At 41.3% G+C, this 21,424-nt stretch overlaps 1 protein-coding gene across 1 annotated transcript; it reads left to right on the top strand.

Annotated features, from left to right (window-relative positions):
- Positions 1 to 40: 40 nt before the first annotated feature.
- PERP (PERP, TP53 apoptosis effector) lies at positions 41 to 12,316 on the top strand. Its single transcript, XM_004673890.2, has 3 exons — positions 41 to 335; positions 9,074 to 9,214; positions 11,959 to 12,316. Exons 1-3 carry the CDS (start codon positions 122 to 124, stop codon positions 12,183 to 12,185), a joined length of 582 nt encoding a protein of 193 aa, XP_004673947.1. The 5' UTR covers positions 41 to 121; the 3' UTR covers positions 12,186 to 12,316.
- Positions 12,317 to 21,424: the final 9,108 nt, after the last annotated feature.

The raw sequence follows: 21,424 nt of genomic DNA, 5'->3' as shown, positions 1-21,424 counted from the left end.
CAGGCAGCGGGCACAGACGCTCAGAGCCAAGGACCGGAGCCGCCTCCCCGCGGCCTCTTCCCTTTTGTCGCGCTGCCCGCTCCTGCCCGCCACTCTCGCCAACCTCCGAGCTCCCGTCGAGATGCTGCGCTGCGGCCTGGCCTGCGAGCGCTGCAGGTGGATCCTGCCCCTGCTCCTGCTCAGCGCCATCGCCTTCGATATCATCGCCCTGGCCGGCCGCGGCTGGCTGCAGTCGAGCGACCACATCCAGACGTCCTCGCTCTGGTGGCGATGCTTTCACGAGGGCGGCGGCAGCGGGTCCCGAGAAGATGGCTGCGAGAGCCTCATGGAATACGGTGAGTGACGCCGCCGCCTCCAGGAAGTTCTCCAGGGGCGGCAGGGCTGGTGCCTGCACCCTAGGGACGGCCTAGGAACGCTGGTCTCTCGCAACCGCTGGGTGTCAAAGGGACTGGACATGATCAAGGGAATAGGTGATTAAAAAAAAAAAGGTGTTTCACACCGAAGCTTTAAAGGTCCCAAACTAGGCTCAACATTGGAGAAATAGGTCCGAATTCAAGCTCTGTTTTCTGTAGGGTTTTTTTTTGGTTACTTCAGAAGACAGTTTCAACCATTGAATAGGTTTAGATCAGCACATTTTGTGAACAAGGGGCAGTTTCTTGGAGACCTACTGGTATTTCTTTCCACTCGCCTCCTCTGCTCTAGTTCTTATGATTAAAACCTAAAGATTAAACGATGGACCTTCCTTGACAACCGTTGAGTCCATAGAAAAGAGCAACTCTTCTTCCATTCAAAAGAACTTGTTCATTCACACTTTGAATAGCTATGACTTAGACTTTGCAGTGTTTTAGAAGTCAGGTTCACTTTTGCTCCCTTTTGGTTTTGGCCAAAACATGGCATTACTGTTTCGAAAATTTATTTATTGTAATTGGATTTGAAACCCCCAAAGCAAACACGTCTACATCAGTGAAAGGGGCAGAAATGACAAATCTAATATATCGCGGAGGAGTATTTATTCTCTCCCCCCCCCAACCTCCAACGACCTTCCCCCCACACCGCCATCCCTTGTGGGTAGACATGAAGAATTGAGGGAAAGAATCTGTTGTGATTATTGAAGTATTGTGGCGAAGGAGGGTTTAAGTATGAGGAAAGTCTGCAGTTAAAAGTCAGATTCCCCACAGAATGGGGTCTACCCCACTGCCTGCAGCAGTTTTAAACTGAGAAAAAAGTCACCTTGCCTGTGGCCATTCCCTGCTAGGACAGTGCTGTCTCCGAATGCCCAGGCTTCCTCCTGCTGCTGGGTGATTCCGTAGGTTTGCCTCAGATGCTTGTTGTTGTATCCTGTGGACTCTGGGAGTATTTGGAGGCTCCCACCAAGAAACAACTTTCCTCCACCCCAAAACGCATGGTCCTCCTTAGCTGGTAATAAAACGTAAGGACTGTGGAATCTCTCTGCTTTCTCTAAAAGTCTGTGTTTAAGGTACAAATATTATGTCCCAAGTGGTTTGAATTATTCCAAATCACTTGGGTGTGTGTGTGTGTGTGTGTTTTTAAAGATTTATTTGTGCATACAGAACTGGGGTACAGGCCAGAGGCTCAGGGGCAGCCAGAGGCTTCACCAGAGACAGAGTGGGGAGCAGAACAGGCAGATCTACGAAGTACACTGCTGAGGGGAGCAGCGGGCCGGTCAGGAGAGGTCTGTCAGCCATGTGGGTCACCTCCGGGGCGGGGATCCAGCTCACAATGAAGCGGCTGTGGCTAGCTCTGTGGCTAGCTGGCAGTGCTGCCTCTTAACGCATTCGCCACCAGGGAGGGCCTCTTAGGTTTTTAAAGGGAATTGATTTTTTTGGAAATAATGTATCTTTCAACTAGAACTTAACTGATCTGCTTAAACAGATGTGTTTTAAAACAGACTTTGACAATCATGCCTCAGTCCAAAGGCTTCACGCAGACCCAAGGAATATTTAAAAATCCAAAGGAGCCAGTCAGAGAGTGTGCCCCTGGCAGAAGGTGCTGGCAGAACAGGGATCAGAGCTGGACATGACCGGACCTGCCAGACTCGCTGTCACCCAGCCCTGAAACAGGACAATGCAGTTTTTATTTCTCTTGATTTGTAGGATGAACTCACCTTCTTGGGTGTGGTTTTTCCAACCTCAGACTGATACACAGTTCTTTGTATGGGAAAGGGTCCATGTGTTTTGTTTCTCTGTGTGTTTAATTTTTTAATGAGATAGAAATGTAAAGCATTAACATTTTTCATTGTGAAAAAAAAAAACCCCAAGGATTCTGTGTGTAAATGTTTCATTTTGATAGAAAAATTGGCTTTGGTAAAGTTCGGTTTTCCAAGTGAGTCTTTGAATATCTATGACTACCTTCATTGTGATTTTCATGAATGGCTGGTGGCCTTAACATCCCAATTATTCCTGTGACCTTTGCCAAAATAATTAAATGCCCATAATGTGTTAGACACAGCTTTTGTTGAGACTTAGCCTAGAATCACATCAGAATCCAGACTCCGCTGTCATGAGGGCCTGGTGGGAAGATGAAAACAGAGGCCTTCCCTGGCCCTTGCAGCCAAGGGGAGTGGAAATGTTTGTTTCACTCCCATCCTGTCTGTTGGCCATGAGTGTTGGCCAATTACCATGCCAGGTGTAGATATATTCCTACATTGTAGGAGATCAGCTAGGCATCTCTAGACTGGAGATTTGTAGATAAACTCAAGGAGGCCCTGCTGAACAGTGTACAAGAGGTGGTCTTTTGCCTAAAATACAGAGAGTAGTTTACCAGACTCCCATTTCTGTACAGACAATATCTTGAGTAACCAGCAGTGATGATGGCTCTCATTAAAATAATGTCTCCATATAGAGCACATAGTGAGTACTTTTTAAAAACGTCTTGATAAGTACTAGAAAGTAAAGATCATGATGTAACTATTAAGAAAGTGGACCTTTTAATCAGAAAATGCTTGACCATCTATTATCAGTTGATATTCTGAACATTAGTCTGTTCATTTTGGTATTAAAATGTGTCTATTCCTGGCAAGCATTGGCAATGATACTAATATTTGATAAAGCAAAAATAGTTCCTTCAAATTATGTAAAACAGAATATTCTTCACTGTTTGTTATTGATAGTTTTAAAAACTTATTTCAGATTACCATAGCATCTCATTTTTCTCATAAGTGAATCCAATTATATACTGAATATTTTCTTTTACATGGTCTTAACTAAAGAAATACCCAACACCAGATACATGTTTAATTAAAATTAAAAAAACTTAGTTTTTATGTCAAAACAGGAAAAGAAAACCTAGACTTACATATTGAAATGCTCATTCAAATCTTAGATGTACATAAAATGCAAAATTTAAATTTGAATGCAGGGTCTTACCTGTTATTTTTGCCCTGCTGGCTTCCTTCTTTTTCAGGTTGAACAATGAATAAATTAGGAGGATCTTTTAAACATCAGCCATCTAACCCCAGGCAAGCTCCAACTTGTCTGAGTGGAGAATAATGCAGATGGGTTTTTGCACTGAGAAGAAACATGGGGGGCAGTGTGGTTGAGTGGGGGAGCACTTGCTTTGGATCAGTCTCAGAAGTGGGGAGCCCCAGTTTTGCCCAAGACGCCCTTGGCAAAAAAGCCAAAGGGCGTCAAAGAAGCAGAACATATGTGACATATATCTAGGTTCTTTATAGTTCTTAATAATCCAGGAATTTAAAAAAATATGAAGTTAGTAGGTGGTCATTAGGTTAAATTCAACTTAAAAGACTTCATTTGGGATTGCGATTTCTCTTTGTGGTGACATGTTCACACATCCCTACATAACACAATAAAAAGTTATTCTCAGTTGACTTTTATAATATATATGTGTGTGTGTTTATATATGCACACACACATGCATACATATGCATATGTGTGTGTCTGTGTATATATATATAAAAAGTCCTGAATTCTAGAATTCTAGATGTAGCCCAACAGACTACACATTTGTTGCATTTAGCAGTCCCTACCCAAGAGCCTCTATCCTTTTTTGAGACTTGACCTGGTTTTGCACAGACTTATACATTATTAGAATTAAAAAGGAATAAGAAAACACAACATTGTAAACCAATCTCACTGCAATTAAGAATAAAAAACAGAAAAAAAGAGCACAGCTCTCCATACTTTCCCCCCACTCATCGAGACACGCATGACCTATAGAGCCAAGCTGCTTTCCTTTAATCAACAACTTAATTCAGGGCCTGAACACAGCTACCTATTTAAAAGGTTTACCCACGGGACTGTCACGAGCATCCCTGTAAATTCTACTTTCCATTTTTCTTTCACCTAACAAGCTTTCAAAGACTTGAGAGCACCTTCGAGTTATCTTGTCTGAATTCAGGGAACAATTTCTCCACCATCCTGTGTAGGCTGGTTTCACACTCCGACACCACAAAACCATAGCGGTATAGACTCTCAGCTCCCCTGAGCACAGTGGCCAGTAGTTATTGGCTAAGTGTCAGGGGCAAATGGAGTGCTGGTGAGGACGAGGAATCTCACACCAGGGTGGAATGTTCTCCCTGGGGCTGGGCCAGTGCTCCCTTCTGTCTCGCCTTTACTGCCTCCCAAAATGCCTGCAAAATCACTTCTTCCTATGTAGATTTTTGGATTCAGTTGTCCTCTGAGTTTTTGCTACTCAGAGTAGCAGAGACCGCCATCATCTGGGAGGTTGCTGGGCCTTGGGGGCCCAGACCCCTCTTCCTGCAATTCCCCAGCAGGGTTAATTTAAGGCTCGGAGCCCTCGCCCACATTGCTGTCTGGACAGCGGTCTGCTTGAATTTATCATCTCCCCCTGCTTATATTTATTTGTCCGTGGGATCCTGGTTATTTCTTAACTCTGACTTGACCCAGTTTTCATTCCTGCTGTGTATGAGGTACATCACCTTATAGAAACAATAAGAAGAAATCTAATGGTTAAATCCACTAGGTGAGGGCGTCAGTATATTGTTGATTGAGGAATCGTTGTTCTGGAAAGGAACCTTGTGCTGGGTGACAAGTTGATGTTCGCAGTGCACTGAGTGATGGCCACAGATTGTGTTCACCTGTGAAGTAAGGGGCATATGCAGTGATGCATTAAAAGTACTAACTTTGGGTTGGGGGGCAAGTGACAGTCTTAAAGTATTGCCAGCAATATTAAAAATACTAACAGTGTTCTCTTTGTCTTAACTTTTTTTCTCTCTTTACAAGCTTCAGTTTGTTACTGGTTTCTAGCTTGACATTCAAGGTATTGGTGGGGGAGGGGAGGATCCTTTTGTTATCACTTGACCTCCTGGGTCTTTGCCCATTGGTGTTTATCTTGTTATATTCTATTTTCATATTTCATCACAGCAAAAGCTACCATATTCTTCCTCATACAAAATCCTTAGAACATTTCAGCATTTTTGTTAGTGACCTGTGCACACGGAACTGGGGTACAGGCCAGTGGTGCAGGGGTGGTGAAAGGATTCACCAGAGACAGTGCGGGGAGCAGAACAAGCAGATCAATGAAGTACACTGCTGCGCCTGCTGGGTCACTCCTGGGGCGGGGATCGAACTCACACTGAAGCGGCTGTGGCTTGCTTGCAGTACTGTGTCCTAACCCATTGCGCCACCAGGGAGGGCCCTAAAAAGATCTTTAAAGATATCACTGAAAGTGTACTTATCAGGCTGTTGGTTTCTTTAATAACATGCCTTCTCCAGTGCACTTAGAAAATAAACTGAGGACATGATAGATTATGTCTATAAAACACCAATTTGATTGTCCTTTACAGACACAATACAAAACAAAAAATTTCTTCAGAGAAGCACAGTGTCTCTTCACGTGAAGCACTGTTTGCATTTGAGCATAAATTCAGAGGTAGACTATGGAACATTATAAAAATATAAATAGCTCCTGCAAGGGCAAATTAGTAGATCTTAGACTCATTCTGAGTAGCTGAGATCAGAGTTGCTTAGGTCCAGACTCATGTTAACTTTTCAGAGTGTATGTCATGGAGACCTCTCTGATGGAAAGTTCACATAATTTTTTGCTCTTTTTGGGCAGAATATTGGTCTGGGAGGAACCTGTTCAGCGCTGTCCAGCCCATCATTTTTAAAACAAAATAGTCATTGATGTGAGAAGTCACCTACTTGTCATTCATCAGCCAGGATCTTCACAAGGATGCCAAGATTTCCGTCTCAAATGATAGTGCAGTGATTCACAGTGGGTGTGTCCACGCTGCTGGAGCAGGTTTTACATGTTCTACTTCCAACACCACCTTTCTCAAGGCAAAGTGTTTCTTAATTATATTTTGATATTCTTTAGGCTCAGCATTTTAAATAAGGAAGACATGAAGTGGGTTGATTGAGAAGACGTTCTAAAATGCTCTGTGTTGGTGTTTACTACTTGGCTTTTGGTTAGGTGAATTAATGTACTATTTCCCTTATTTAATTCCTTTCAAGTACTTGCAACTAAGTGAAATTACACCTTAGCTATAATGTGGAGGGAGTAGTAATACCAGTGATCTATTTATATTAGTCTTTCTCCACTGAACAGGAAAAAAAAAATATTGCTATTACCCTTTATAACACCATCGTCCATGATTTATTTAGCTATACTTTAAAAACCTTCATCTGTGATTGTCAAAGTTTGGGTATTGAAATATGTTCCTGGTTAGGATGTTTTTATTGAAAACTTACGTTCTGCAATGCAACTTAGCTTCATTATGTTTGCATCTCTCTGCAATTCTATTCATGGCATAGTTTCAGCCTGTGAACTTAGTTTTAAAGGAAAAATCTGTTTCTGCTTGTTTGAATTTAATGATTATAGTTGACTAAACAATGACTGTTAATAGCTATAAAAAGTGGTAGAAAATGAGATTACTGCACAGTGGGTCACCATTGAGGGTTACATGATCCTTTCTGGTCATGTAGCATCTGCTTTTGGGAGAGTAATTAGCAATCTTAGTTCTTGGCAAACTTTAGTTTGATTGTAAGCAATATTGGAAATGTAGATTCCTGCCACTACTTCTAGAACAGCTCTGGAGGGTGGCACAGGAATCTGTATTTTTAATGAGACCTCTGATGACCCTGAGTGTAGTCTCTGAGCTACATTTTGAGCTAATCTGATTACAATTCTTTTCAAAGCACAGTCCCTCCTCTTATCAAAGCTTCCTTACTTGAAGGACAAGGAAAAAAAAACTGACTAAATATCCCATTTTGGGCTTCATTTCAATTTTTAAAATAAAACTTTACTATTTTACCTTGCATCTGAAATCTCTCATTGATCTGATAAGAAAAGCCAGAGGATTTGGGAAGTAATAAAGGCTGTGGTGCAAAGTGTAGTTGACTCACGTTCTGGCTCAGCCCCATCCTGACCAAGGCCTCTCAGGGGTAGTTTGTGGGAAAACCTGAGGCCTATAAAAGCGTGTCTTCTTCATAACTTATATGCCCTATTCATTCAGAAATCTGGAGAAAGATTTGGAGAGAGCATGAAAACTGGAGAAGGGAGTCAGGATCATAGTTTGGGGTTCTCTATCCAAATGAATATATGAACACAGAGGTGACTTAGGAATAATGATCTTTCATGATGGTGCCGGATCTTGTCAATTAGAGTCAATGCCAAATTGAGATACTGGAGAAAAGCCAGGCATCCATGAGGAACTTTCTGTACCAGGAGGGTGGGACAATGACTTCTCACACAAGAACTCTCATGCTCACAATAACCCCAAGTAAGGCATGTTCAGCCCTACGTGATAAGATGTTCATGCTGACAGTGGCTTGTAGGTGGCAGAGGCCACCCGCCGAGGTCCAGTTGGCTTCAAAGCCCTGGCTCTTTCTGTTCTGTCATGTCTTTGACTTTGAGCGGTCAAGTGACCTGGAATTGAGTGAGGGTAATTTGTCAAATTAGAAGTGAAAGCAGGGCAGAGGTCACATGTCACTCCTTTTCAAATGCAATAAAGAATAAGAGTGCATTAGCAGCCATTAGTGAGTGGATGGATAAGCGAAATGCAGAATGTCACACAGTAGAATACTTTTGACTGTAGAAAGGACCTAAGTGCTGATCGTGCTAACACATAGGTGAAGCTAGAAAACAGGTATGAAACATGTCCAGAGTAGGCAAATATGTAAAGACAGAAAGTAGGTAATTTGATAAGTGGACAGACGCTGAAGGAGGAGTCGGGGGATGGGGAGTGGCTGGTTGTAGTTACGGGGGTTTGGGGGACATAAAAAACTTGGAATGGTAAGTGGTGATGGTCTCACATTTTGGGAACATGGTAGAAACCTTTTGAAGTGTACACTCAGTCAATATTTTGGTATGTAAATGACATCTCAAACAGTCTTACTCTGGACTCAGGCTGGAAATCAAGGTTTGTTTAAACTCCTTACAGCTGTGTGATGATGGGCAAGTTATTCGAATTCTTTCAAAGCATGCTATACAATAACATCATCCCTGAAGAAGTGATAACATTAAAAAGTCATTGTGAGGGGTCAGCTTGCCTAGGCACATCACATTGTTAGCCTCATGCCGGCACGCAGCAGTTCATAGCGGTCATTTATTTCTTCCAGAGAGAAGGTGGTGTGCGAGAGATTGAAAAGCTAATGTGGTTTGAGCAGTGGAGACTTTTGACTGGAATCATTAACCTGCACCCCATTTTCTCCAAGTCCGGAGTCAAAGGTCATAGGACTTATGTAGAACTTTTAAAATTATTTATATAATTAAATTAATCTTCTTACATCATTGTTAACTCAATTCCCACCTCGTCCTGATTGTTTCAGGGTGCTTCCAATTTCAATAATTAATATCAATCAATATCAACCAATATCAATAATTGATATTGCTTCCAATATCAATAATCACATGCTCTTGTACAATAAATTCTGAATACTTCAGAAGTGGAAGGGAGGGGTATTGGTGTCCTGCGCTTGAAATAAGGAGCTGCTTAAGTGTTGTTGACAGGAAAACTGGTCTTCCACCAAATATAATCTGAAAGAAGGGGAAAAGACAAATATTGACACATTGATAGTGATTTTTCACTTTGGCACGTCTGTCTCATTAACCCCTGTTCTTTTGCCTGCAGCGTGGGGAAGGGCGGCCGCTGCCATGCTGTTCTGCGGCTTCATCATCCTGGTCATCTGTTTCATCCTCTCCTTCTTTGCCCTCTGCGGACCCCAGATGCTGGTCTTCTTGAGAGTGATTGGGGGTCTCCTGGCCCTGGCTGGTAAGGCTGTGTCAGCGGTTCCTCATCCACACGTACAGTGCACACTGGTATCGCAGTATCCTCAGGAAGATCCCTGACAATAACACCTCCTGATCTGTTCTGAGAAAGTGCATCACCTTGAGTGGAAGTAGCAGAGAGGTGCCCTTTAAGACGTCACAGATAGTTTCCTCTGCTCCCCATCCCAGTGAGCTATATAAATGCTGGGCGGGGTCTTAGGTGAACCCACATTTAGTCACCTGACACTGATAATGTTCAGTCAGTGACACCCCTACCCTGAGGGCTGAGAGCTGTGTCAGCCCTAAAGGACAGTGACCCCATAGTGGTCCCAGGGCAGGCCTGCATGTTAAGAGGATTAAAAAATCCCGGAGCCTTTTCACATGTTGAAGGAGGTTTGAGATCTTAAGCTGCGGTGGATTTTCCATAGTGTGTGGGCACTCTGGGAGGGTCAGGTCTGTAATTGGCTCAGGGCATAGAGTCAGTGCCAGGGGGACAGGAAACTGAGTCCTTTAGAAAACTGGTTCCAGTAAGCTTGAACAGATAAACAGCTTACTGGTCCTGCTTAATCCTCTCTGCTCATTTCACAGCCTCATACTCATCTCCTTTACACAAGTATACTGAATGGGAACTTTTTTATAGAAGAATCAAAGGTCTAAAAATCTCAATGCATTTTTAATGGTGATTATGTTTAATGAGATCAACTTTGTTTTTTTTTGTTTTTTTTTTAAGATTTGTTTATTTATACACACAGAACTGGGCTATAAGCCAGAGGTACAGGGGTGAGAGGACTCACCAGAGACAAGCTGGGGAGCAGAACAGGCAGATTGACTGAAATACTCTGCTGAGGGGAGCAGCGGGCGAGACAGGAGAGGTCTGCCACGCCATGTGGATCACCTCTGGGCCCAGGGATGACTCACATTGAAGCAGCTGTGGCCAGCTTGCAGTGCTGCGTCCTAACCCTTTGCACCACCAGGGAGAGCCCGACCTTGATTCTTAAAATATATTTCACAGCAGCAATGATTGTTAATTATAATTGCAAATACTGTTGGGTTAAAATAGAAAAATTAGGCCCTCCCTGGTGGCGCAGCGGGTTACAGCACAGCACTAAGAAGCTAAAGCTACTTCTGCATGAGTTCGATTCCCGCCTGCCCCGGAGGAGACCACATGGCATGGCAGACCTCTCCTGACCCACCCGCTGCTCCCCTCAGCAATGTACTTCATCAGTCTGCCAGTTCTGTTCCCCACTCTGTCTCTGGTGAAGTCTCTCGCCACCTCTGGCCTGTACCCCAGTTCTGTATGCACAAATAAATAAATCTTAAAAAAAAAAAAATAGAAAAATTAAATATTGATACAATTTAGATTTGGTAGGAATTGATCTAAACTATAAGAAATTCATGCATGATGAAACAAAACAATATTTGACATTTATTCCTGGGCAAATTATAGAACAATGTAGACGAGGACAACTTTTGTGTTTTACACAGGAATTTGGTAAATGACAAGCTTAACTAGTAATAGTTTGCCATTCAAAATATGTGAGCAACAGAGAAATATTTAAGATCTCAACAAGATCCCCCTTTATAATTATCAGAGAAGAGTAATATTGTAGTTGGATTGAGAAACAGAACAAATCAAGATGTGGAAACATCTACAACTTTTCTAGCAAATGAAAAAAAGGAAAGAGAAAAAAAACGACTTTTGGGTACATCTGTGAAGCTCGTAGAAAAATTAAGATGAAAGAAAAATATGGTAGTGACGATTGTAGTCTCTACTACATTCCTGGGGACATAGCCAGCTGGTTTCTCTTTGCAGAAAGTAATGCTTTAATGTAAAAAGAAATAAAATTTGTTCATACCCTTGGACAAGGCAATGTACATATGAAATATTAAATTTTAGAAAATGCAGAACACAGCATAGCATGCACACACTCACTATAGCTTTAGAATTAGGCATCATCATTGAAAAGGAATAGAATAGATAACGTCCTGCTTTCAAAGTTGCCTAAAATGTTGATGCAACGATTGGTAATAATGGTTATAGGCCTCATACTAAAGAGTAGAAAAGTTTGCTTGACTTGTGTTTTCCCTCTTACACTTTCCAGAAGCACTGTGACCTTCTTCCTTTTATCCCCTACCCCCATGCTCTTCTCCATCCCCGCCATTCTCCATTTCTCTTTAGCCTTCAGATTCCTCTGTAGAGTTTTCTGGTGATACCCCACATGAGCCATTCACAACACTGGTTTGTTGTTCATTTAGTCATTTATTGAATGGATATTCCAAATGGGTACTATTGATTATCACCGTTGAGTTATATGTGAATATCTGCATGACTATATGTGTATATCTATATTACTTCTGCAAACACTAACATATTACCTATGTATTTGGCAGAGGAAATACAAAGCTGAAAAGACAGCCTCTGCTGTTCTTTCTATTGTACAGATTCTCACTTTTTACTTTTGTATAGGTAATGCTTACACATGTGATTCTCTAGTTGTTTCTGTCTGTCTGTCCTATATGTAGTATTCCACTCAGTATAATTATACTCACAACAGATAATAACCTTTATGGGCTTCTGATTAACTGGAGTTCCCCCCAGTCCCTTTCATTGGTATTGGTTAGTTGGCTTTCACACTTAATTGAAAGCAAAAACTCTGTGGAAGAAGATGTTAATCTGCTGCTACCTTGCCTTAGAGGATGTTAATGCTGCTACCTTGCCTTAATGCACTGGGTTTTTCTTCCCTTTAGCTGTGTTCCAGATCATCTCACTGGTGATTTACCCAGTGAAGTATACACAGACCTTCAACCTTCACGCCAATCCTGCTGTTACCTACATCTATAACTGGGCCTATGGCTTTGGGTGGGCGGCCACGATTATCCTGATCGGCTGTGCCTTCTTCTTCTGCTGCCTTCCCAACTACGAAGATGACCTCCTTGGCAATGCTAAGCCCAGATACTTCTACACGTCTGCCTAAGTTCAGGAGTGAGCAAAAGATAGCTCTGCTGCTGCGATGGATTCCAGAGGAAGAAACTATTTCCTATAACACTTTGTCTCTATGTTGGGGGCAATGTTCTTTTCAATAAACTAGTCAGAATGCTAAAATAATTGTAGAAAAAAATTTCTTCAGTGGCATGATTGTTTCATAGTCACCTCTTATATATATTTTGTAGTTAAAATAGTTAAGAGTTCTTTTAGCTAGTTACCTAGGACATGCAGTATTTCCTTATATGTATTCATGCCATTTATACTGCATTTGTCAGAGAATAGGAATACGAAACTTAAACACTTTATAAGCTAAAAATGAGAAATTTCAAAGAATGAAGTAATCTGATCACATTTATGTCTTTCCCAGTTGGTATGGGCTGGGTCTAATAAGGGCTAAATAAAAGGAGATGCAGACAGTAACCAAATATTTTAAGAGAAATGAAAAAGATAATTTTTTTCAAGCCTTCTGCTGTTTAAGAAAAGTAAAATAGTTTCCTAAGTGTATATCATTTATGAGAACTTCTAATTAATATCTTGACTATTTTTTAGCCTCACATGAACTTGATAGGTCATCTAGGAAAGTCTATGGCAGTAGTAAGGACTCCTTTTGTAGTAAAATGTTTAGAATATTCTCTTTTAAATGGTTTATAGGATTGGGAGTGGGAAAATGCTATATTAATAAATCTGTACTGTTTTATGTCCATATGATCAGGCCAGTGTAGATTGGATTAAAATGTGTACTAGCTATAATGTAGCCTGGCTTGATAGATATGATTTTGTTGGGCAGCAACGGTAACTTGCAAACAGACTCAACAGAAAAGTGGCTTAAATTTGCTAATTCAGGCTTACCTGGGCTCTGATCATAGACACAGCTTCTGATATATTGCAACTTTAAGCAAAAGCTTTGTGTTTAAAACCTGGTCTTCCTTAGTCAACAGATTTAAAATATTTGATGTAAAACATGCAATAGGAGATTTCAGGGATGTGAAATTTCTCTGAATGGTAAATATATATCACATGAATTATTATTTTTTTACCATTTGTACTTTCATAATGAAAACCAATTCATTTTATATCTCAAATTATTATTTTGTAAGTTGAAGAATAAGCAACTGTTTTCATTATGGAATTTTCCCAATAAACCAGGTATTCTAATCTTGTTACTAGTTTGTAGTTTTTTTGTTTGTTTGTCTGGTTTTAGTTTTTCAAATCTGGGGAAGGGATTTTTTTTAAAAAATGCTTTGAGTGTGGGAGTAAAATTTTGCATAAAAGGAAAGATTGCCCTTTCTTCCATTGTAAAGATCTTGATCATCTTAGGTGTCTAACAATTTTAAAATGAAATGCAATGGATGATAGAGTGGTGTCCTCCCTGAGCTTCTTCCTCAATGAACAATACCCCCACAACCATCCACCCCATGTTGCCACCCCAGTGATGGACGAGAGACTTCTGGTGGGTCCACATGCCAGGGACTCCTGTGCTTTAGCTGGAGTTTCAGCCACTCTCATCCTTGGTGTACAACGTCCTCCTGGTGAAAAGATTTTTTCATTCAGGAAGTGGGGCAGAAAATAGTCTTTTCTTTCCCTCCTCCTTCCCTGTATTTGATAGTTTGTTTCTGCTCTTGGTCATGGGTAAATTTTCTAGGGTTCCAGCGAGTATAAAGGAAGACAGCAGAGCAGCATAGTCGGAGAGCAGAGATACAGCTCGGTGTTTCTGTTGATCCTTGGTCCTTGGTGGGAAAGTTTCTTCCATGCATCTCAAAATAGGGTGAGATGACTATTTCTCACCCTTAATGCAGCCAGGGTCATTATTTGTACCCAAATTAGAAAAAGAAATTTATGACAGGTAGAGGATTTGAAGCGGTAATTAGTAATGTTAAAAACATCATCTGAAGTAATCATATAAGTAATTCAACAAGAGAATCGATTTCAAGAAAGTAAGAAACTGGATCTAACATATCTAGAGATTCTCTCCTTATACATGAAAATAATTCTCAGACACAAGTTTCTCTCAAACATCTATGCTCTTGACTTTGGATTCTATCAACTTATCAACTTCTTCCCCTCCTTAATAAGTAGCACTTGATACCTGAATGATGTACATGTAGGAAGAATACGACATCCAGGGATCCATGAGCTAATATACCAGAGGCAGTTCAATCTGAGGCATTTGTGATGAAGTCACTGAGCATCATTACTATGGTTAAGATGTTTCACTTCTTCCAGTGTAGATTCCCCTTGTGGATGCACACTCACCAGACACCTTTATGTCATAACCACGGCAGGAGAATTCCAAGAGCTCCATAGTGCAAAGAAAAATTTGGCTGAGGAGCTGTCTGAAGACTAACGACCATTGCCCGAGCTTTCCCACAGTAAAGCTTACGTGGTTTTTGACTCTGTAATTATATTGAATCCACACCCTTTAAATAAGCAGTTGTACTTTCCCAAACAATTATCTCACGCTCAGACTATAAGTAGTCAGATATGCTAAGTGCCATGTGCTGCTGAATGTAACAAAGAAGTAATATGTCAAGCTCTTTGGGTTGCCACATAAGCTAACTATGGAGTGTAATTACTTCTAGCATCAAAACCCTTTTCTGCAGGGTGACAATACAAGTCCATAGGCTTTCCTTTTTCAAGGAAATGAAAACAGTGGAACAATAGCATCATCATAACTTAATTAGGTTGATTGTTGCTATCAACTCCCACTAAAAGGCAGTCCTATTAATTAATACAATAAGCAGAAATGCTGAATTGACTTGTTTTGCTTTTCTAGGCATACCTGAAAAGGCACATTTAAGTTTCATCCCAAGCCTGGCTGTTGCTACTGTGCAGAGTTCAGCAATTCACAATGTACTGGCCTCATGGTCTCACCTGTACATTCATTGCAAATGACCCCTTTTCCTTCACAATTCTCTGATCAAGTATGTTTGTATATGTATCTGTTCGTCTATGCCAAATATTCTTGGGAAAGGAAAAGATTGTCAATAATGTTATTCTTTTGTATCTTTACTAAATTGATTTCCATAACTAGAGACAATGATTACAATTTTAATATTATGCTGGATTTATTTTTTCTTTAATTGAAAACAAAAATTCAATCCTTTAATTGGAAGAACCACTAATAGGATATGCTAACAATGCTAAGCACAAGCATCCCTAAATCTTAGAGGAAAAACTCTGTATTTCAGGGAGCTTCTGACTCAAAATGGTGGAATGGATTCTACTGAATAATCACTTCTGACCAATATAGAAAAAATTGTAGAATAGCAAATGAGTACCAGAGGGAATACACTCATAATGCAAGAATAAGCTATTACAGAGATTTTGTCAAATTTCTGGAAGATGAAAAATGAGTGACATTGTCAAGAGGGCCACCCAAAATAAACTCAAGTTGACTGTCAGGGAAGTAACAGCTGTGCTGCTTGATAAGTGCCAAAGAGATGCTAAATGTGGAGCTGGCAGGAAACAGAGCAGCTCAGGAAGGGAGGAGGGTGTCAATCAGGGGGATTCCTTGGAAGTTTGCACTATCAGGAGCTTGCCAGCTGGCCAAACCTCCCCTTTCTCCACCTGAAATTTATAGAGTGGAACAACCACCTAAAGGACTGACCAACAGAAAAAACCCAAAGCTGATGATCATACTAAATAGCATGCTTTTCTCGATGCCTCCTTTTTTTAACGGACACAAACCTCACCTAGACCCTCTGGTGCAGATTTAATTATTTCTAATAATTAAAGAAGCAGAAGCAATAGGAATGTCAAGTAACTTTCTCCAGGGCCAGGCAGGTAGTAATAATAACAGTAGTAACAGAAACAAGATTCAGGGTGGGCTGTTTTTTGGTGCAGGAGGCAGAGAGTAGGGGTTGGTCCTAGGTGATTATCCTGGCTTCCCTTTCCAGTGTGCTGGTGGGGGTCCCTCAGCCCCCTCATGTCTGACTCCTCCAGGAGAGCTCTGACTTACTCGTGTGTTTGGGGACTAATGTATGAGGGAATGAAAAAGAAAAGGAGCAGTTAGATAGATGTGTAAAGAGGGAAGACTAGTTGGGGGTGGTTCTTTAGGGAAAGTTGGCAAGAGAGGAGGTAGCTGAAGGAAATGAATTGGAGAGCAAAAAGGGGACTAAGAACATCTACTTCTAGGGTGTAACTATTTTCACAGAGTCTGTTCTGAAAGGAGTTTGACACGGGACCATCTTCTTTTGGAACTCTTCTCGGTGATGGGGCCCCGTGAGCCATTACTTCATAAGCAACCCAGGTACAAGTTATGTCCAGATCATTCCAGAGGTGTGGTTGAAATGCGAGAACCCAGACAGTCGCTTATGGGAAGGCACTAGTAATTAAAACCTCAGTTAAGAATTTCAGAAGTACTTATTTTTAGCGTCTCTAAAATGTACTTTTATTTTCACAGATTGCTGGTTCTAAATGAAATGCAATTTGGTTTAGACATTAGAATCAACCACACACTATGTGGAATGCCGAGTCGTAATTATTATTATAATTAATATTATAAGATATTTTCAAATACATTACATAACCATGGTGAATGTGTAACATCCTCATGGATAGAACAGAGAGTACAGATATAGCTACTCCTGTCTCATCTGTTTGGCTTTTTTTTGTAACAAAAAGAATCTTCCCGATCAGCGATAAAAATGCATGGAAGAAGGCCCCTTTCCATTTTTGTTTTCTCACCTCACTTTGTGTCTAATTTTTTTCACCCATGTGCTCTAAGTAGAGGAAAGTAAATGCCTCCTTCCCATGTTTTATTCTAAATTTTTATGCAAGCCAAACTTGCATAAATTTTTATATAGAGCCAAACTTGTTTTCATATAAAAGAGCTTTAAGTTACAAGTTAATTATTTTGCCCTCCAACTCCACCTCACAAATCTCCTAATAAAATAAAGCACATAGGAGTGAAGTTGGTTACATTCAGGGAAGACCTTGTCTCCTGAGAAGCAACTGTCTAAATTTCTTCCAAAACCTTGACTTTAGGTAAAGATATAAGTAATCATTTTTTAAAATTTAATATATTTATGCATACAGAACTGGGATACAGGCCAGAGGTGCAGGGATGGTGAGAGGATTCACCAGAGACAGAATGGGGAGCAGAACAGGCAGATGAATGAAGTCCACTGCTGAGGGGAGCAGCAGGTGGGTCAGGAGAGGTCTGCCGCGCCATGTGGGTCACCTCTAGGGAGGGGATCAAACTCATGCTGAAGTGGCTTTAGCTTCTTAGTGCTGTGCTTTAACCTCCTGTGCCAGCAGAGAGGGCCCACAAGTAAACATTTTTAATAGTCTTCTAACAATTCCCTCCTGAAGCAAGAAAAAAATTAAAGGAATACTAACTAAATTGTAACAGGAACTCAAGCAATTTTGAAATCGAAATTGCTATGCAGCAAAGAGGACAGAACAAGTACATTTCATACAATGTGTATAACGCCAGGGTCTCCCCCAGAAGACTGCTATCCTGCCTCTGGGGTGTGGGGAGGAAGAATTTCAGTTCCAGCTCTCACTCAGGCACTCCCTCTTTCACTCCTCACTCCTGCAAACACTACTTTTGCAATGGAGTTTTATAAACAGATCTCTTGGAGTCCAAAGATGGCTTTATCTTATCTCTGTGGTTTCAGGTTTTAAAATCCCCAAAGACAGACTAGGTTTGGGACCCATCATTCAATAATCAGGGCACTTGCTGTTCTGGAGAATTTTGCAGTCAGCGTGGCTTGCCTTCTCACAGCTACAGGGCATTGTTCCTGGATTTCAAAATTCTGGTTAATATCTGGGTGTATTTTCTGGGTGAGGCAGAGGTGCGTATAACATACTGAGTGTGGGAAAAGACAGCTAAAGGGGGATTTTAAGAGATTCAGATCCTGATAAGTTCCTGATGTCCTACTTGCACTATTCTGTGCATTGTTAATTTCATAGATTTACTTTCTTTCAATGCAGAAATAAAGAAAAGCCCAGAAGTGTGAGTGCTTAATATAGTTCTTCAGTGAAGACACTGAAGTCTGTTGATTAAATAGCATAAGATTGCCTTAGTGAAAATGAGTCATCCATAGTCATAAGAGGTGGTTGTATAATGGCTGCCCCACCAGTTTTTCCAGTACAAAGACTCCAGGTAATTAACTTGCTATTCTCAACTGTTTTGAATAATTTGCTTTTAAAAGGGAACACTTAAATTCTGAATGGAAACTCTGAACTTAATCACGAAAAAGTAAATTTGCGGAGTGAGACTTTAAAAGCAAGTCCCATACCCAGATCCTCCATTTTTCCCCATTTAGAGTGGTTTCTTCTGGTTACTCAGTGGCTATTCATCAATTGAAATGCTCCAGTGAAAACTCATGTTTCCAAATGCCTCTCCACCCAGTTTCTAGTCAAGTAACGCTTCAAAACCCAATCCTTTCTTCAAGCAAAAGAAAAAAAGAAGAAAAAAATCATAAAGAAAAATTGATGTCAGTGCAGATATAGAAGATGGTTGAAGGGAGGTGCCTACAGGAAGTTGCCATTTGCCATGAAATTTACCACTGCAATTGTATCCTCTTGGGAGGATATCTAGGAGCTAGACGTTGGCTACACCAGGGTTAAGATGACAGAAGGAGTTCCTGGCAGACTCCAAACAAACATGAATGCTTTCATCTCAGAACAGCTCATCAGCACACAACACCCAGCCCTACTCTGGGGGGATCTTCCCAGGGGAGAGCTGTAACAATTCGGGGTAAGAACAGCAGCTGCCCGAAGTAGGCGCCTAAGTTCCTAATATATAAAACATCTCTATTGGCTCATGTCTAGCTGTAGTCGTTTTTACACAAATTTTTGTTTTGCAAAGAGATTAGACAAGTTTTCAGGAGAGCTACCTGTGGAATTCTAGAGCTGGTTTTGGAAATAAACCAGGGCGGGAGGACTTGGCCCAAGCAGTTCACCAGGCAGCCTGTTTCTGGAGTCTTGCTCTTCTCTGGATTCTGTCTGGAGCCCCATGTTTATTTTGGGAACCAAGCAACCCAATCTTTCCCTTGAACCTGGGGGTGAATGAGTCATCGCCGCACAGGTCGAGACTGGTAGACCCACAGTTCACAGGTGCAGGACACCTACACTCCACCAAAACTGGCTCTTGAACCACCTTCTTGTGGAGCAAAGAAGTTTAGACAAAAGAACAAAATAAAAATTCTCAAGGAAGCTTCAAAAGGCTCCTGTTCCATGCCAAGCTGACGTGTTAAACACAATTTCTCCTTCATGGGACTTGACTAACAGGAATGCTTTTGTTTTTCAGTTTTGCTTCATTGTTCTTTTTTCCAGTGCTTGCTTTTTCTCTAGTGTCCACAGAATTCCCACCACCAATTCCCCCATGCGCCTCCTAACCCTCATCTCAATCCCCTGCCTCCTCTCCCCTGCAGAATGTCTCTGATTTATAGTTGTCTGTTTATTTAGGAATGCTTTTGCTTTTTTGGAATGCTACAAATGCCTTTAAGACTTTTGTAAAAGAAAAGTCATCATACAGAATTATGATCTAATCATCTCAGCACAACATGCGCTCTCAGATTTTCCCTAGAGCAACGCATAGGAAAAGTTCCAAAAAAAATGAAGTCACTGTAATTATATCTACTGTTTATCAGTCCTGTGCTGGGGAGATCCGTGTTCACCTGCCCCAAGAAGGTGCTAAGTCTTGGGAAGTTTACAGCTGCCAAAGCAAAACAAGGGGTTAATTCAGGTCAGTTTGATCCCAAAGATTATTCTCTTAAACATATACTGATATATTTGAGAAATACAGAGATGAGTAAGGTTTAAAGGATCTTCTTTGGTTTGGTGCTTTTGGTTGTCACACACATCAGACTTATTAATGTGCTCAAAGGAACTCTACACCATCAAGGAGACGTTTTGACATCAGATACTTCTTTTTCTCATGATACAACCTTTTTTGGATTCCTGAGACCAAGACTTGGAGGCTGGTAGTTTATTTGGGAGGTGATCCCAGGAAGCACCAAGGAAAGAATGGAAGGAAGAGAACAGCATAGGAGATAAAGACAAGTATGTGTTTATAATCAGATTACTGCAAATGGGGCTCAGTGTTACTGGGGCCCTCTGATGAGCTGTGCACAATGCACCTCAAATTAGTTCTACTGAAAGACAGGGAAGCTGGGCTGTGTACCCAAGGATGGCTGTCCTTTATCGTTGAGATTCGCTCCTAGGATTTAAATTCCAGCATTCCGGGCTACTGTCCAGAGACATGTAAAAACTCTCAGACCAAAAGCAGATACACAGATGTTCATGGTGGGAGGTGCCAGTGAGCAGGGTAACTGTCTCCTACAGTGGCAAGGCAGTCAGAGGTAGGACTTGAACTTGTCTGTTCCCATGTCCCACTCCTGACTTCGCTTAGATCAGTGCTCCCCACTGCCAAGTAGGCTCTGATCTTGCTGCTTTCGGTAAGTTGTGAGCCATAGTCTCTAAGCAGAATTAAAAACTGGGAAGATTAGTGAAACAAATTACAGTCCCCACAGCTGCTGCTATTACTGGGGCTTTAACTGATAATTTGTAACAGCAACTCTATCCCCTTGTGATGCTCAAGATCAATTAACACCTATATATGAACTCTATTAGCCTGTTGTTGGTCTTTCTGTAGAAGAAACCCCAAATGACCAGTGACAGTAACTAATTATTATGTGCTTGGGCTGAAACCTTGAAGATGTAGACCTTCTAATTCTGCAAAGCCAAGTCTTCTCTTACAAGAAACAAAATCCCCAAATAGGAGGCTGGGAGTGACAGTACAAAGGGCTGCTCTCAGCCCTGAAAACATGTAAGCAGGTATATTAGCAGAGCCTATAAAAATCTGTTTTAATATCTTCTCTGTGTAGGAGCTTCCGTGAGAGACAATGTATCAAAGACCAGTGAATCTCAGGGCCGTGTCCCAGTGTCACACCTGGGCTCCCTTGGCTTGCAGAACAGTCCACAGGATCTCAGATTGGCAAACGGCCTGTTCTGTGAATCCTTGAGTAAGGGCGACTGCCAAGGCACTGCAAGTGGGGAAGGGAAACAAACACACACCAGCCCTGACAGAATGCATTGTGTGTTGACCCTCAGGAGGGAAGGGGCTACAATCAATTTGTTTCTAAGTGGGTGGTTTCTTTTTTTGAGGGGTGGTTTATTCCACTCTCAACATCCACTCCCATAGATGTTCCTTCTGTGCCTGCTGGGCATCTTAGGCAGGGCCTACAGCTCTTTTGCTGGGTAAGCCCTTTCTTCCCT

Source organism: Condylura cristata, unplaced genomic scaffold (genome assembly GCF_000260355.1).
Source record: "Condylura cristata isolate star-nosed mole 26May11 unplaced genomic scaffold, ConCri1.0 scaffold00001, whole genome shotgun sequence".
In the NCBI taxonomy this organism is placed as follows: Eukaryota; Metazoa; Chordata; class Mammalia; order Eulipotyphla; family Talpidae; genus Condylura; species Condylura cristata.
The sequence above is the reverse complement of the archived record's forward strand: the minus strand, read 5'-3'. Positions and strand labels throughout refer to the sequence as shown.